General features: G+C 53.3%; 1 protein-coding gene across 6 annotated transcripts in view; it reads left to right on the top strand.

Moving 5' to 3' along the window:
• Positions 1-18192, top strand: part of KIAA1671 (KIAA1671 ortholog) — a 203094-nt gene that overhangs the window by 129299 nt on the left and 55603 nt on the right. The window contains exon 1 of one of the 6 annotated variants that reach the window (XM_060612891.3): positions 438-1929. The exons of the other annotated variants lie outside the window; for them this stretch is intronic. Coding sequence (XP_060468874.1) covers positions 1645-1929 — 285 coding nt within the window. The 5' untranslated portion in view covers positions 438-1644. Of the gene's footprint in view, positions 1-437; positions 1930-18192 lie in introns of those variants that run through there. 6 annotated transcript variants of the gene reach the window in all.

Here is an 18192-nt window from a genome sequence, read left to right as displayed (position 1 = left end):
TCTTGGACTCGGCGTTCGAACAATAAATATTTATTGAACTCCAACTCTGGGCTAGGTGCCCCGTCACACCCAGCAAAAACAGGGGGGTCGGAACAGCCTCCGTCCGTGCCCTGGTGGTATCTTTGCTGTGTGACTTTGGGCAGGTGAATCTACGTCCCTGAGCCTGCATCTGCTCACCTGCAGAATGGGGGCATGGGTCCCCTCCGGAGGGAGAAACCTCCTTCAACAAGTGTGCCTCCCCTCTGTTATCCATCCTTTCCTGACAAACACCCCCTCCGGTCTCCGTCTTGTCTGCATCCCCCACTGACTACTGCAGCTCCGCAAGGGTTAAAACCCAGGCGCTCATGTGACCCAGTGTAAACCATGAATCATTCCCATTGCTCCCGGTGCAGAACCTCCCGCCCAGGATGGGGCAGATGCTGTACCCCGGGGTTGCCATGGCAACCCCGCCTGCACTGAAATACAGCCCAGCCCAGTTCCTTCCTTGGGGGACCTTGGGGCTGTTTCACCTGGCTGGGTGTTGCTTTCCAGGGAGGGAGGGAGGAAGGGAGGGAGCGAGAGAAGGCTGGAGAGGAGAGAGAGAGAGACACACAGAGCCCAGCTTGGGGACAAACAAGTGGAACTTGAGACGCGGGGAGGGAGCAGAAGAACCTGACCGAGAAACAGGCCACCAGAGGGAGACAGACTGACAGCCGAGAGCTGAGGAGGTCCCGAGATGCTGCCTGTCACCTCAGAGGCAGTTTCCCAACTGTCCCAACCTTCCCGGGGCTGCCAGATCTCCAACAGCCACGCGCCCGGATGCACACACGTGCAGCCCGCAGTGAGGGCACAGGGCGGGTAGGCTGTTGGCACGTGAAGTCACCGTCAGCCCCGAGGGACGGTGAGCGAGTTGGGACTTGGGGGAGAAAAAAAATGGGGGCGGACGTCAGCTCCCTGGGCGGCCGCCTCCCCGAGGCCCCTCCTGCATTCCTGGGCAGCGAAGCCCCTCGCTAAGACGGGGACTGATGTCATCCTGGGCTGCCGAGCCAGGAGAGAGCCAGGGGACCCGGGGGCCCTGGAGGCTGGCTCCGGAAGTGAGCTAGCTGCCTGCCGGCCGGCAGGTTTGGAGTCAGTCTCTGGCCAGAGGACGAAACAACCTGAATGGTATGGGTCAGGTGAGCAGGGTCCAGCTGGGGGCAGTGGCAGGTGGCCTGCCCACCTGGTCCTTCCAGTGTGCGCTCGGGAGGGGCCGCCTCCCCGAGGGACAGTGAGCACTGGGGGGTGCCCAGGGCCACCGCCTCTTCCTCCCCCACCTCGCGGGGACCGTCACACCCTGGAGTGAGTGCTGCTAGATTTCCCCAAGCTCCCGTGAGTGCCGCCGGGGCTGAAGCTGGGACCGCCCAGCGTGTTGACTTTACAACTGGGGTGGGTGGACTCCCAGCCTGACCCTGACCTGCCTCCGAATTCTCAGCGAGACCCGCAGGTGCCGCTGGCTGCTGGCTCAGCGATGGTTATTTACTCCTGGTTTGGCTGAGGAGAGCTGCCAGCTTTTCTGTCCAAGCGAGCCCAGAACTTGCAGGAGCAGAAAGTAGAAAGAGGGAGAGGACCCTGGCACTGCCATTGCTTTCTCCCTCACTCACCTCCTTCCTCCCCTCCTCCGGCCCCATGGATTACCTGGGAGACAAACTTACGGTGGCCCAAACCCACATGACCCAGTGGATGGGCACGGTGAGGAGGTCCTTCCAGGAAGCCCTCAACTTAGTGACCACCACGGTGGGCCACGAGCGGGCGAGTGGAGAGCCTGCCAGCCGGACCCCCTTCAAGCGCACCTCCTCCTTCCGACACCTGGCCTCCCGGAGTCGGGAATCTTTCCGGCGTCTCTCCGCCCGCAGCCAACAGAGATTTTCTTCCCTGAGGAAAAGGCAGACGGACTCCGAGCCACCAGACCTTGTAAGCTTATTACGTTGTTTTTTGTTTTTTGGGTTTTTTTTTGTAAAATATTAAAGCAACAGTAAAAACTCCTCCCCTCCCGTGCTCCCCTGTAGTAGGGGAGGGGGGTCCCCCTAGATCCAACCAGGGAAGTTGCCTCTTCCAGAATCATTGTCAATCAAGCCCGGCCGCTTCCTGTTCCCCGTGCCTGGGAGAGAGACATCGGTGGTGCTGATTCCCCTGACGGTGGAGTCACTCTGTCTCCCGAAGCGGTCAGGAAATGTGTCCCCAACCGGGGAAAAATGAGGACGGGGCTGGCACGTGAGTCGGACCCACTGTGCCAGTTGATTTATCTGTAAGTGCCGACACTCTGGCCCCAGACACGAATGCTGGAGCCCCCCTACTTTTAGGGGGGATTAGTTAGCACCTGCTTCAACTCCTCTGAGCCTCCCGGCATGGCCAAGTGTCCGTGTCACGTGCAGGTTGGGTTTGTGGCTTTGGTTATGTTGCCATCCAAGCAGAATCGTGAAGTTGTCTCTGACTGTCCAGGGAGACCCGAGGTGGTGGGCAAGTGCACCTGCTGGCCCGTGAGCCTGGGGCGCGCTGTGGGTCCTGGGGCTCTGTCGTCTCTCTCACTCAGGCAAGCTCGGTGGGATTTAGGAGACCAGGGTGGAATGACTTCCAATGATTACATTAGAGGTAATGCTAGAGGATGGTGCCGAATCGATCTCAGGGAACTCACTGATGATCGAGAGAGGCGGGACCGGGGCCCAGAGAGGGAAAGGCACTCTCCCGGGGTAGCACAGTGAGTGAGCGGCGAAGCCAGGGCCAGGATCTTGGGCTCCGATGCCACCCCCTCCACTCCAGGCTCTCTCTAGCTAAGCCCCTCCTTTTTTTCTCCAGGCCTTCCTGATCACTTCAGGGACGCCCACCTGACTGGCTGAACTCAAAGGGAGGGCTTTGTGTTTTCACGAGGGAGCCTTCTGCCACCTGACCGTGTCAGCTCAGCTCAGAGGGGCCTGAGGGCGGGTGAAGGGCTGGGCCGGCTGCTTCTCTGGGCTCGGCATGGTACACGCAGATGGCACGTTGCCCCAGCATTGGGGGATGGTGCCACGGGGGGCACACCAGGTTCTGGGCTGGCCCTCTGCACACTCGAGGTCACTGGAAGCTCACAGCTGTCCTGACAGGTGCAGGGACTCAGCATCCCCCAGAGAGGTGTGGTGACTCTCCCAGGGTCACACAGCTACCGGAGCAGTCAGATGGAAACACACGGGTCCCGTTAATATGACATGTTCTCTTGTGGGTCTGTGCTGCTTTGTAGCCCTGGGATCAGTGGGGCCTGAATTTGGGACATTTCCTCCCAGCCACCCACTGGAAGGGGTTCCTTGGGCCAGGGGGGGAAGGCCTCTTATTCATTCTTTCTGTCTCTCTGTCTCTGTCTCTGCCTCTGTCTCTGTATGTGCATATCTCTGGCCTCTCTCCGTCTCTCTCTGCCTGTCTCTGTCTCTCTCTTGTTCCCCTCTGTGGCAATGCAGTTAAGGGCACGGGTTTTGGTCATACATTCAGCTCTCCCGCCCTGGGAGTCGTATGACCCTGGGGGTTGAATCCCCCAGGCCTGGGTAACGAACGTGTCAGCACCACTCTGTGGGCTCCCCACCCCCCAGCCTGCTGAAGGAATGAATGAAGTCAGGCTCTGCCTCCTCTGCTCACTGTTGCGTCACAGTGCCTGCAAGGGTGTAAATGCGTGCTAAATAACTCCGGGCTCTGGGTTCCTGCCCATTTAGCATCTGGCGTCTACAGAGTGGTGAGCACCAGCCGCACCAGGGTTGAGAGCTTGAATCGGACTCGGCCACGTCCTGGTTGAGGGATTTTGATCCTTTACCAGGCCTCAGTTTCCTCCCCTGTCAAATGGGGTGAACCACGGCATTGTGTGGAGGTTCATACCAGCGCCCGGCACCGTGCTGGGAGCAGAGGGTGTCCACGCGCTTGTAAATTGCCTTCTCCCCGTCGGATGCAGTGATCTCAGGGTGTTCTGACTCGGCAGGGTGAGGGCAGAGCTGAGATGGGGGCCCAGGTGGTCACAGAGGGGGGGATTTGAGTCCCAGCTCTGCCACTTCCCAGCTGGACTCTTCCCTTCTCTGTGCCTCAGCTTTCTCGTCTGTGAAATGGGGATTATCATCACTTCATGTTTCCATTCCCCATTATTACCGTTTGCGGGCGTGGACGTGCCTATAAATGTGGGACGCGTGCGGCCATGCCTGGCGTGTGGCGTGTGTGCCTTCAGATTCCGCTGTCGCCGTTGCGACAACCAGACCTTTTCTCTCCAGCCATCCCTTCAAAGATTCCCGGTGAACTGGAAAATCCACACACGCCCCTTTTACTCCGGGACCTCACTTAAATATTTGTTTTATAGGAGGAAACTTTTTAAAGCCACACAGACGATGACTTAAGAGTTTGGGGACGAGGGCCGTATCCGTGCTGGGGTGGGGAGGGGAGTGGGATTTTGGTCTTCGCCACTTGAACTTGTACGTGACTTATCTAAAAAGTCTATTCAGTTCCAAGTCCTGCCTCGGGCTCGAATTTACTCAGAGCACTCTGGAAGAATCTATCACAGGCCTAAAGTAACCCTCAAAGGCGTGCCCCGAAATGTTTTCTAAAGCCAGCCTTGAAATAATTTGCTAATGGCTTGCCTCTGTGTCCAAGGAATAAAAGGGGGAAAGAGGGAAAAACAAACGCATTGTCTCCGAGCGACAAAGGCAGGAAGAGGCACGTTTGTGCTACAGCCCGGTGTGAGCCTGAGAACGAAGCCCAGCAGACGAGATGGACTCCAAGTAGAGGCCAGACAGAAAGTTCCAGAACCCAGGAACAATGGCAGTGCCACAGAGGCTGAAGCTGAAAGAAAAGCGGGAAGCAGGGGGTCTCCAAGGTCATAGGATACTACACAGGGGGCTTTGGAACGGGACAGACTTGAGATCGAGTCTCAGGTCTTGCACGAGCTGGCCCAGTGATCTTGGGCAAGTTAAATCACCTCCTTTAGCCTCAGCATCCTCATCTGTAAAATGGGGATTCGCCTGGGACTCATCTGGTAGGTGGCCCAGCAGGAGACAGTTAAGTAAGAACCAGCACGACCCTGGTGTCTGTTAAGCGCCTGGGATACGTGAAGTGCCTAACAAGTGTGCATCTCATGTCACTCTGGGGGCTCAGGGGTGGTGTTCAGACTCTGTGGGGGTAAGTCCCACCCGCCCAGATGGCCAGACTGGTTGCTTTAGGAAAGAATAAGAATCTGGCTGGCATTCCACGGGCATTTGCCGTGTGCCAGGCTCTGCACTCAGCATGAGGTATATATCATGTGTGTATCTTCATTCATTCACTCACGTGTTCAGTCCACCTGTGGTTTACTGGGCACACCCCAGGGTGCGGGCACCGGGGAGGTGGCTGAGAACAGACACACACAACTGCTGCCTCCCTAAAGGTGCTTTCCAAGGGGGCAGAGGATATCAAAGACCTGTGTCTAACTTCAAACTGCTGCTGTATATCAGAGCTTCTCCATCTCACCACCATTGATGTCTTGGGCCAGGTAATTCTTCGCTTGCGGGGAGGGAGCTGTCCCGTGAATTGTAGGATCATCCCTGGCCTCCCCGCCATGAGATGTCACTAGCACCCTCCCAGTCGCGACAACCAAAAATGTCTCCAGACATTGCCAAGTGTCCCCTGTGGGCAAAATGGCACCTTCTTCCCTGGTTGAGAACCTGGCTGTATATAATTTGGTTTGGGGGGACTGTCAGTGCAGCCTGAGTGTTTCCCCAGTCACCAGAGTCGGGGGGAAAAAGGACAGGGATCTGACATCCATCGAGCACCTGCTACTTGCCAGAAACGGGGGGTCGTTGAATCTGCACAACCACCCCCAGGGAAACTGGGGGAGGAGGGAATAGTCCCATATTTCATGGATGGGAAATCTGAAGCACAGAGAGGTCAGGTCGCAGGCAGGCCTGGGGTCACAGAGCTGGAATGGGTGGGGGAGGCTGGGACTCCAGCACTCCCGGCATGGGTCTGCCTCACGGGGCCCACGGCCCTGCCCTGGGGATCCACTGTTTGAGCACTGGTGCTGTGTGTTGAGCCCTCCAGCCGGAGGCTGAGTGGGAGTATTTAGTTCTGCATCAATTATGGAGTGAAATGGATGCTTAAAATATTCAGCAGAGCCCAGCGTCTCCCCACTCCACACACACACACACACACACACACGCACACACACACACACACACACACACACACACTTTTTTAGCAAGTGGCAGGGATTTTGAAAGGAAAGGGCTGTTGGTGGCTGTCATCTTCAGAAGCCCCAATTTCATACATGCCTCGTTCATATTAGTTTCTTAAGGCTGTTGTAATAAATGGCCACACACCTGGTGGCTGAAAACAAGGGAGATTTTCTCTTGAAGTCCCAGAGGCCAGAAGTCCCCAGTCCAGCGGTGGGCAGGCCACACCTCCCGCCTAGGCTCAGAGGAGGACCCCTCGTCTCTCTTGCAGCTTCTCTAGGTCTTCCTTGGCCTCTGAGGCTGCCTCTGTTTTCATGGGGCCTTGTCCTTTGTCTCTTATAAGGACACTTATCACTGGATTTAAGGCCCACCAGATAATCTAGCGTGATCTCGAGATCCTTAGTTACACCTTCAAGGACCGTTTTTCCAAGCAAAGTCACATTCACAGGTGCCAGGGCTGGGATGTGGACGTATCCTTTCGGGGGCCATTATTCAACCTACTACCCCCTCCACATTCCGGCCTTTTCCTCTCCAGTCCATTTTCCATCCAGCAACCCACGGGGTCAGATCATCCCCCGCCTCGCCCTGGGCTTAGAAAGCCCCAGCTTCTTACCGTGGGGGGCGCCTGGGCGGGGGGAGGGGTGTCCGACTCTTGATTTCGGTTCCGATCATGATCTCGTGGCTGTGAGATTGAGCCCTGCATCTGGCTCTGCACTGACAGCACAGAGCCCGCCTGGGATTCTCTCTCTTTCTCCCTCTCTACCCCTCCCCCACTCATGCTATCTCTCTGTCTCGAAATAAGTGAATAAACATTAAAAAAAAAAAAAGAAGGTAAAGCCTGTGAGGCCCGGGGTCTTCAGCTGGCCTGGTTCGCCTTGGTGTAGGAGCTTATGCTGAGTCTGCCTTCCCAAAATCCCCTCTCCTTCATTTTTGTGTTCCCTTTGTGGCACCGTCTCCCTTTGTGTGATCTCCGTATCACATATGGCTAAACTGAGGCCTGCTACACACCTTCTAGAAGTGGACACCAGGAGTCCAGCCCAGGGAGGTCTGGGGTTCTTCCCAGGACCCAGGGCCTGTGCCCTCATGGCTCCCCCTGCCTGGAGTACTCTTCTGCTCTCCACCTCTAGCCACCATTTATTGAGCACCTACTGTGTGCCAGGTACAGGTTTTGGGGGGGTTTTGTTTGTTTGTTTTTGTTTTTTATTTAAGAGAGAGAGTGCAAGCGGGGGAGGGACAGAGGCGGGGGGGTACAGAAGATGATCCAAAGCCGGCTCTGTGCTGACCGCAGCAAGCCCAACGCCGGGCTCAAACCCACCAACGGTGAGATCGTGGCCTGAGCCGAAGTCGGGCACTCAACCGACTGAGCCACCCAGGTGCCCCAGGCTTCCAGGGTTTTGTGCTTCTCCTGAGACTGGCATATAGGGGAGTAGGGTCCAGCTGCCATGACCCCTTGGTCCATCTCATGAGGCCAGTGCCAGTGCTGCCTGCCAGGGCATGTCCAGTGCCCCATCAGGTGCCCTGCTCTCAGGCTGCCCCTTAGGGCGTGGGGCTGGTGTGTTAGACTTAACTGCAGCCCCAGAAGCCAGCGTGAAGTGGCTGGCCGCACCCTCTCAGGGCTCCTTTTCACCCTCCAGGCAACGGAATGATGTCACCCTGAGAACAATGGCCCCTTCACGGATCCAGCCGGGCCAAAGGCTGGGGCCAAAACCGGGGCCTTTGGGAGAGACCTGGAGAGACACGCAGGGCAGGATAAAGGGCTTGGCGGCTCCACAGGGCTCTGCTTGTGTGAAATAATGTTGATCCCTGCTCCCTTCCCCCCAACTAAGAAAGTGAGGTGTGCTGGTCTCATATTTGGAAAGTCTAGAAAAACTGAACAGAAACAAAATCCACCCATGATTCTAACATCAACGAGAACCGCTCTTGGCATTCAGATGCCTTTCCTTCCTGTCTTTTTTCTTCCCTCTCTCAAACCGAACTGCCAATCCTCTGTGTCTTTCTAACCTTTCAAGAATGCAGCAGGGTTTTTGTTTTTTTTTTAATGTTTATTTATATATTTTGAGAGACAGAGAGAGAGAGCACGTGCATGCGTGAGAGGGGGAGGGGCAGAGAGAGGGAGAGAGAGAATCCCAAGCAGGCTCCGCACCGTCACCACAGAGCCTGATGCAGGGCTCGATCCTACGAACTGGGAGATCATGATCTGAGCCAAAATCAAGAGTTGGACGCTCAGCCAACTGAACCACTCAGGTGCTCCAAAAATGTAGCAGTTGTATGTATCTTTAGGGAAGAAAAAAAAAAAAAAAAACGTTGTCCATGGCCATGCAGCATGCTGCATGATTTATTAAGTGCCCTGGCTGGACATGTGGGTCATTTCCCATTCTTGGCTATCAGGAGTGACTGCAGATGTGGATCGGTTTTGCCCTCTGTTGTCGTGACTTCAAGCCATCCCTGAGGTTTAAACACACCCACCCACTCCCTTTCTATCTCTGTGACCCGAGGGCCCCTCTGTTACTCTTACTTTTTCTCTCTTAGCGTTTTTGAATCTCACGTGTTTTGTTCAGACAAGTGCCTCTAGCTTCCTCATCAGGAAGTCAAACATTTCAGGAAGGAACTCTGGATTGATACGTGTCACAGGGAGTGTTATATTTGGGGGTTTCATGAAGAATGGGGTCTTCAGCAAGGAGTCATCAAGATAGTTCCCTATGAGAGGAAATGACGTACTGAGCGAGTTACAGTGGTTTACTGGTAGATGCCTTACAGCTGGGTCTTTGGGGGTTGGGGAGGGGAAGCCTGGATTTGTAGCATCTGCCTATTCCGGTGGTGGAAATACTCCCACCAGGGCCAAGCGCAAGCTACGGGCTCTCCGTCCCTGCACACGGAACCAGGAAAAGAAACTCGGTGCATCCTCGTTACGTACGACTTACACCGTGAAGAGTCAGTATGCGGCAGTGACCCCAGGACCGTACTTAATAGTAAAAGGTGGGAAGTAGTGGGCCATTGATAAGACCTAACCATTTGTTACCCGTGCTTTTGACGCGGTTGGTTTCATGGCGTGTTCCTTCAGCTTAGTGGCCGCGTTGAACCAGTGGCTCGCAACTGACTCCTGACAATTTCGCGGTTGTCTCTGGGCAGCAGGGCAGGCCAGCTCCAGCACACCGCTGTCGGTGACGAGAGCGAGCTGTGGGGTCCCAGGGCTGTGGGTTGGAGTCCCGGTTCTGCCTGTCCGTCGCGACATGACTTTGGGGAGGCTACTTAGCCTCTTTATGCCTCCTCTTCTGTAAAATGGGACGATGGTGCTACCTCACCCCATGGCTGTGGCGGAGATCGTATGGAGGTAACACACACGGATCGCCGCACAGAGCCCGCCGGGCACACGGGGGGAGCTCGGGAGACGGCTGCTGTGAACGTCGCCGTTGTAATTTGATTAGTGCTAATCACTTGCCTTGCAGGCAGGGCACAAACACACATGGGCGGCCCTTCTGACGTTCACCATTGTGAGGTCGCCTCCCCCGCAGGACCAGGTCGGTGCGCGTGACCGGTAGAATACCGCCAAAGTGACAGCGTCACTAAGTTACAAAGACGCTGCAGCTCCCCTCTTGGTTACTCTTTCCCTTTTTGGAACATTCGCTTTGGGGGAAGACAGCTGCCAAGCCTGGAGGGTGCTGGGGCAGCCCCGCGGAGAGGCCCGCGTGGCCAAGGACAGAAGCCTCCGGTCAGCTGCCAGCAAGGAGGTGAAACCTGCCATCAGCCACGTGGGCGAGCTTGGAAGTTGATCCTTCAGCCTGTGGGTGAGGCTGTGCCTCTGGTCAACAGCTCGAGTGCAGCCTCACAAGACACCCTGAACCGGAACTATTCAGCTAAGCCCCTCCTAGATCCCTGACGTCCAGAAACTGTAAGAGATACCACGTGTTTGTTGATCCGGGCCAGTACGTCTTGGGGCTATTTGTTACGTAGCAGTAAGTAGATAACGAATACCGGCTTCTTCTCTTTTATACCCACCACAACCGACGGTCTGAGAATGGCCAGGGAGTATTACTTAATCCTTCTTCGCACAGAGGAGTAAATTGGAGTGGGCCGAACTCAAGTGACCTGCCCAAGGCCTGTAATTTGGTAGCTTTCTGTGTTCCCAGTGGATGCTTTTCTCACCTCGTAGGCTCTTGCTCGTAAAGGAGGCTGCTCAGCCAGGCTGGGTTGAGGGTCCCAGGGGCTCGTGAGCAGCACACCCTTTTAGGAGTTGGCGCGAATCTCCTGGCGGGGGACGGAATCCATTTCTTGGATGCTAAGTGGTCCTCACCCACATTTAACTCATCAAACATTCATCAGAAAGGCTGAGCCATGCACAGCAGCGAGCTCTGTGCTCCGATTTGGGAGCGTAGTATGCAAGACTGGCTTTTTTCCAGCGTCAGTGTCTAGGCCAGGGAGCACTCCAGACTGCCCTGCTCCATGAACGGGAGGGTCCTAAAACATCTATTATTACTAGGAGTTAAACATTTCAAAGTCTGTGAACAAGTTGTTCAGTTTTTTAGAAAGTTTATTTATTTATTTTGAAAAAGAGAGTGTTGTACAAGTTGGGGAGGGACAGAGAGAGAGAGAGAGAGAGAGAGGATCCCAAGCATGCTCCACACTGTCAACACAGAGCCAAACATGAGGCTCGAACCCACACACCGTGAGATCATGACCTGAGCTGAAACAAAGAGTCAGATGCTTAACTGACTGAGCCACCCAGGTGCCCCTATTTTGGTTTTTAAACATAAATCTGCCTATCCTTGCTGCCTTTTCCTGATTAAGGAAAAAAAAAGAAAAAAAAAAAAAACAAAAAAAACGGATGCAGGTAGAATTAGGTCAATCCAGTTAAGAGCTTTGCTCTCCTTTCAGGCATATCTGAGTTTGAATCCGGGCTTTGCCACTAACTAGCTATGGGACCTCAGACAGGTGACTTGACTTCTGTGAGCCTCAGTTTCCTTGCGAGGCACTTAGCACAGCACCTGGAAGCTAGGCGGTGTGTAATAACTATCAGCTGCTTTGTACTCCTGAGCTTGGTGTATTTGTCAGGGTAGGTAGGGCATGTTATGCTGAGGTAACAGACCGCCAACTCTCAGCGGCCTTCACCCAAAATGCTTGTTTCTCGTGCGCACAAAGTCCACTGCTGGCCCAGCAGGTCTCTCCAGCTGCCACTTCTCCAGGCCATTTGTGTCTTAGAGCGAGGCCATCTGGGAAAACGTGACGTCGGTGTAACCGCGTCGGAGGGAAAAAGCTTGAGTGTCACTCCAAGGCATAGACTGTTGTTCCATTTCACAGGTGGGGAAATTAAGGCTTAAGGAGTAACACCTCTCGAGCACTTCCCACGTACCAGCCCCTGAACAAAGCACACTGTCTTATACTCTCGTGGCATGTGCCTCCCCTCCCCCGCTGTGAGGAAGGTGTTATTTTTTGTTATCCCTGTTCTACAGATGATAAAACTGAGGCTTAGGGAGAAGGTGGGACGTACTTGCCCCGAGTCCCCAAGTTTACAACCTGGACTCCAGCCCAGGTCTGCTGATGCCTCATTTCTTGTCCCTCCCAATCAAGACAAGGGATTGAAGGACGTGTTGTGCCTTTTGTGAGAGGTGCCATGATGTAGACCAGGGTTTCACATCACAGCGACCTCGACTCTTGGGGCTGGATCATTCTCTGTGGTGGGGGCTGTCTTGCGAATCGTGGGATGTTGGGCAGCACCCCTGGCCTGTATATAGTGTTTCCAGATTAAAAAAAAAATTTTTTTTAATGTTTATTTATTTCTGAGAGAGGGAGAGAGAGTGCACTGAGCAGGGGAGGGGCAGAGAGAGAGGGAGCCGGCTCCAGGCTCTGAGCTGTCAGCACGGAGCCCTACACGGGGCTCGAACCCACGAACCACGAGATCACGACCTGAGCTGAAGTCAGACGCTTAACCGACTGAGCCACTCGGGCGCCCCTCATGTTTCCAGATTTTACCAAATGTCCCTTGGGGACAAAATCACCCACAGTTGAGCACCACTGATATATGAATGGTAAGAGCCCAACGTGGGAGCCAAGAGATGTGACTTGAGGTCCCTGCCAGGCCCCGGATAACCATGTGGCCTTAGCTGACAGACTCTGGGAGAAGCCAAGACGTTAGTAGGGCCTTGGAATTTCCTAACTTTTAGGTGAGATAACCTTTGACTCCTGGTGTAATTTTGGGCAGGTCTTTCTACTCTGATAAAGCATTTTTCCCCCCTTTGGCTACGAAATGGAGCAGGTGGCATATACCAACAGAGGTGTTATGACACAACATGCTTGTCCGGTGCCCTGCATGGCACTCGGCACACAGTCAGTGCCTTGTTGTCATTCTAGCTGTGACCTGTCACACGAGAGGCGGGCAGGGTCACAGTCCCAGCATTTGAAGATATTTTCGTGGTCTGTTGAATTCCTGGTCCTGTGTCATCAGGCTCCACGTCCAAATATTTGCTTTCTGCCAAAGCCAGAAATTACCTGCCAGCCCACATTCCCGTCACTCACCAGCTTGATTTCTAGAAACGGCCCTTCCCTAGGCACACCTATAATTTGACATCTGTAATACCTCAGTTAGTGGCCAGAAGTCTGTTCTTTCTTCTTGGTAATTGCCTTCTGCTCCAGGGAAGGGGAGGGATAGATGTGGGGCTGTGTTGAGGCAGCTGCCCCCACCCCCCACCCCCCCCCGTGCCATCTGGGCAGGAAGCACCCGGAAGGCTCTAGAACCTCTGGTGCTCAGTTCAAAGAGTATACCGAGGCAGCTGCCCTGGTAGATGATGGGTAAACAGAGTTTCGTTATCCATAAAAGTTTTTATATGAGCCCTGGAAGCAAGTGTAAACAGATCACTGAGGGACGGGACTTTGGCATCGATTTCCTCTTCCAAGAGCTGCTCCTGAGCTTTGGTTGTCACGACATCTAGATCATTCCACCCCACCCTTTTCGTGTTGGGGGAGCCAAAAAGCCCAGAGAGGGAAAGAGACCTATAGAAAGTCACACAGCAAGTCAGTGACAATCCAGACTGGAACTTGAGGTTCCAAATTCAAAGTTGGGGTATTTAGGGGCTATGCGGTTCTGAACCTTGATGTCCTTCAGAGCTGAGTGACAGACATTTACAGAGCTCCTATTGTCTGCAAAACTCTGTGTGAGGCATTAAAGGTCATGAGACGGTTCCTGCCTTTGGGGAGTTTTCCGAAAAGCGATTAAGGGGAGTATCCAAACCGTGCAGCCTTGAGCCCACCTCTTCTCCATGGCATCTGCTGTGGGCCTCAGTTTCCCTGTCTGTAGATGGAGGTTCCGGTGTGGCCTTTTAGGGCCTTCCCAGGGGCAGCGGCCTGGATTCAAATACCCACTCCCCCATCTGCTAGCTGTGTGACTTTGCCTAAACCTCAGTTTCCCTGTCTGTAAACAGGGAATCGTAGTACTTAGGACAGCGAGAATTCCTTTGTAACAAGCGTAAAACGCCCAGCAGAGCACTTGGTGTGTGGTGAGTGCCTGATCGGTCACAGCTGGTAATCACATGTGCTTCACTGTCCCCGGCCTCCCTTTCCACCCACCTCCTCCTGGCCTTTGCACAAGCCAGTCCCCTGCCTGGGATGCCAAGATGGTGGCACGGGCTCCCTCGGAATTTTGAGGAGAGCTGGTGGGCCTGGCTCCCTGCCTCCCTCCCAGATTCCTTTGCTTGCACTTGGCTTCCCCACCCACCTCGCGGGACTCACCCCTTTGAGCCCCCCGCCCTCCCTGAGTTGCTACTTGATGAGGGGAGCATATTTGGTGGTTGGGTGGGGCTGGGGGTCATCCACAGCCACCGCCAATTAGGGAGAAAGTGGCTGCAAAGGGTTAATCAGAGGCATTCTGCTCTATAACCGAGGGAACAACAGTTGGAGGTTTTTCATATCCTACGCTGGAGATTTTTTTTTTTCTTTCCTCATGCATAAATACGAGGCCTTTTGGGGGAGGGATGAAAAAAGGAACAGGCTGTCAGAGCCCTGCTTAATGAGTTTCCTAAGCTTTTCATATAATGCAGAGCCCCGTGGATTTTCAACAACTCTGTGCCATCAGTGGAAAAATGTAATCCCTCCAGGTTTCTGAGCCGAATCGTGGGGAAGAGTCGGTGCTGCTTCAGCGGCATCTGATGGCCGAGGCAGGTGGGGAGGTGGAGGAAACGCAGGGGTGGGACACTCAGGAAGGCTGGGTTCGAATCCTGGTGCTGCTCCTTCCTGTGTCTGGGGCCTTGACCTCTTTGAGCGGTGGTTTCTGCCCTTGCAAAAGGGGGCTAACAGTGAGGACCAATGTCAGACTTTGACCAGCGCCTTGAGCTGGTTCAGTGAGAAGAGTCTCGGGTGGGGATCTTACGGGTCTGATGTAGGCCCCAGAATCTGCCTGCATAGCAGGAGGCCCGGGTGGAGACAGTCATGTGGGTGCCACCCTCGAATGAACAGTTCCTTAAAGTGGGTCACTCAGTGGGAATGCAAGCTGGTGCAGCCACTCTGGAAAACAGTATGGAGGGTCCTCAAAAGACTAAAAATAGAACTACCCTACGACCCAGCGATTGCACCACTAGGCATTTATCCAGGGGATACAGGTGTGCTGTTTCGAAGGGACACATGCACCCCATGTCTATAGCAGCACTATCAACAATAGCCAAAGTATGCAAAGGAGCCCAAATGTCCATCGATGGATGAATGGACAAAGAAGATGTGGTATCTAGATACAATGGAGAATTACTCGGCAATCAAAAAGAATGAAATCTTGCCATTTGCAACTACGTGGATGGAACTGGAGGGTATTATGCTAAGTGAAATTCGTCAGTCAGAGAAAGACAAAAATCATATGACTTCACTCGTATGAGGACTTTAAGAGACACAACAGATGAACATAAGGGAAGGGAAGCAAAACTAATATAAAAACGGGGAGGGAGACAAAACATAAGAGACTCTTAAATATGGAGAACAAACTGAGGGTTGCTGGAGGGCTTGTGGGAGGGGGGATGGGCTAATTGGGTAAGGGGCATTAAGGAATCTACTGAAATCATTGTTGCACTATATGCTGACTAACTTGGATGGGAATTAAAAAAATAAAAGAAAAAAGTGGGTTACTCAGCAAACGTGCCGGCTACCTACTGTGTGCCAGGCACAGTTGGAGGCCCTGGGATACATCAGGGAACAAGACAGAGACAGTCCCTGCTCTCAAGGACAGTATGTGGTCACAGAAGGGCATGCTGTCTAACATCTTGTACTTAAATGAATGAATGAACAAATGCATGGGTTGTTAACACCCCTGTTCTTTTTTTTTAAGTTTATTTATTTTCAGAGAGAGAAAGAGAGTGCGCGCGCGCGCGCGCACACACACACACACACACACACACACACACACACACGAGGACACGAGGGTGGGGGAGGGGCAGAGAGAGAGGGAGACCCAGGATCCCCATGCTGTCATCACAGACCCCGATGTGGGGGCTGGATTTCACGAGTTGTGAGATTGTGACCTGACCTGAGCTGAAACCAAGAGTCAGATGCTTAACCCACTGAGCCACCCAAGCATCCCGTTAACACTCCTGATCTGATCTTGAAGGTGTTTCTGCACTTTCCTCCAAATTCTTCCCGGTGATTCTTACTAGACCGTAAAGCAACACTGAGAAGTATTTGCCCTTTCACGTCCCCAGAGCCCAGCACTCACCTGGAGCATTCTTGCTGCTCGTAAATACCTGACAGACGGATGAATGAGTGAATGCAGACATAGACCCATGAATGGACTCTAAGCCCCTGAGTGGCCGCCAGCCAAATTCGTTGAGTGGACCACTTACAGGGCTCAGTAGGGCTGGGCTTTCTTGCCAGGAACAGTTTGGGAGGCTCAGGATGGCAAATCAGAGTTCTCTGGACAGCAAGCAGTGTCTTCCTCTTGGGGTCATGCCTGAGTCTGTGGACCACAGACTCGGGGGCCTATGCCTGTCGAGTCTCAGGAACTTGAGAGTCAGACCTTGTCTTGAGCAGCCAGAGAAAGTCCAGCTTTATTTTCGCTCAGCTCCCCTAGCTGGTACCCTCCAGGCCACTTGGGTTTTCTGTGGGTGCCCCTGCCCCATCTCTGGGTCCCATCCCCCATAAGCCATCTCTCTGGACCCCAAGATTCTCACAGTTACTCTGGGCTCACGGTCTTTGTTTATGTGGCCATGTGGGGTTGGAGTCAGACAGCCTTCCCCAGAGCTAATCTGGAATCCTTTCTGAACTAACAGGAGGTATGGCCAGAGAAAGGTTTCTTATTAGCTGGTTTGGAGCCCACCTTCTGCTCATTTATTCAGCTAACCTGTTTTAAGAACGTGCTATGGGGGGGCACGTGGGTGGCTCAGTTGGTTGAGTGCCTGACTTCGGCTCAGTTCATGATCTTGCAGTTCATGAGTTGAGCCCTGCATCAGGCTCGCTGCTGTCAGCACAGAGCCTGCTTCGGATCCTCTGTCCCCTTCTCTCTCTGCCCCTCCCCTGCCCTCTCTCTCTCTCTCAAAAATAAATAAACGTTAAAAAAAAGAAAAGAACGTGCTGTGTTCCAGGCATGAGGCTGGCGTGCATTCACTCTCTCCCTCTCTCTCTCAAAAATAAATAAACATTCAAAAAAAAAAAAGAACATGCTGTGTTCCAGGCATGGGGCTGGCGTGCATTCATGTGCGTGACGTCACTTTCCTCCCACGATCACCCTGACGAGTCTCTAAGGGAGGCACACACTTAGTGGCCGGGTCCCTGGCACGCTAAAGCTCGGGCTTCTCCCTGCTGCTTTCTCCGCACCTCTGCTCCTGGAGCTGAGATGCTGAGGTGCTTTGCTGTGGCTCTCCCCGAAGAACGTAAGTGCTTTGAGGACAGCGGCCTCCCTTTGTTTCGTTGAGAGTCAGACAAGGCGAGTTAGATAAAGCACAGACTCTGGAGCCTGATGCGTCTGTTCAAATCCCAGCTTTGCAACCCTGTTCGCTGTGTGACAGATGCAACTTACTTCACAGCTCTGTGCCTCAGTGTGCTAATCTCAGAGGACGATCGTATCAGTCCTTCATAGAGTTGTCGGGAAGGATACATCGGCTGACACGTATCAAAGCACCCAGGGCCATGCCTGGCACATAGCTGCTCTAACCGTGCTTAGTACTGATACTAATATCATTCTATTTACTGTTGCAGGAATGTCATAAATTCATAAAATATTATAAATATTTTGGAGGTATGATTTACATGCAGCAAAGGGCATATATCTTAAGTGTACAGTTTGATGAGTTTTGACAAATGCATATGCCAGTGTAAGGACCCCACACCTCTATCAAGATCTAGAACATTCTCACCACCCCCCAGAAAATTATTTCAAGCGCCTTCCAATCATTCTGCCTTACCTGGCACTTAATAAAACTTCTTGAATGAATGAATGAGTAAATGAATGAATGAACGAAATCCATTTTTTTGATCCCAAACCTCTCTTTTATTTTTTAATGTTTATTTATTTATTTTGAGAGAGAGAGCACGAGCAGGGGAGGGGCAGAGAGAGAGGGAGGGAGAATTCCAAGCAGGCTCCACACTGTCAGGGCAGAGCCAGATGTGGGGCTCGGTCCCAGGAACCCATGAGATCATGACCCGAGAGCCGAGGCTCAACTGACTGAACCACCCAGGCGACCGGATCCCAAACCTCTTTATGCCATTTGTGCTTGTAATGATTGTTGCTTAACTTGATTAGTTGTTATGTAAATGTATGAAATAGGAGTGCAAAAAGAAAGCCATCATGCTATGAAGGCTTCAGCATGCTGAAAAGATCTCATAAAGGGAAATTGCTAAAAAAAAAAAAAATCCCGTGCTATTTGGGTGGAGAAATCTCAACCTTCTGGATGGGTTCTCCACTCAGGATCCCCGTGTGTCCGGGCCTCCACCGAGAACTCGAGACACTGCCTGTGCCCTCCCTGGCCCCTGCAGCAGCAGGGGGACCCCATCCTCTGGGCTGAGAGCCCTTTCTCCACCGCCCTTCCAACCTGTCCTGTCCTAGGGAAGCAGAACTTAGTGTCCC

This window comes from Panthera onca, chromosome D3, assembly GCF_046562875.1.
Source record: "Panthera onca isolate mPanOnc1 chromosome D3, mPanOnc1 haplotype 2, whole genome shotgun sequence".
Classification (NCBI taxonomy): Eukaryota; Metazoa; Chordata; class Mammalia; order Carnivora; family Felidae; genus Panthera; species Panthera onca.
Note: the sequence above shows the minus strand (reverse complement) of the source record. Positions and strands in the feature narration are given on the sequence as shown.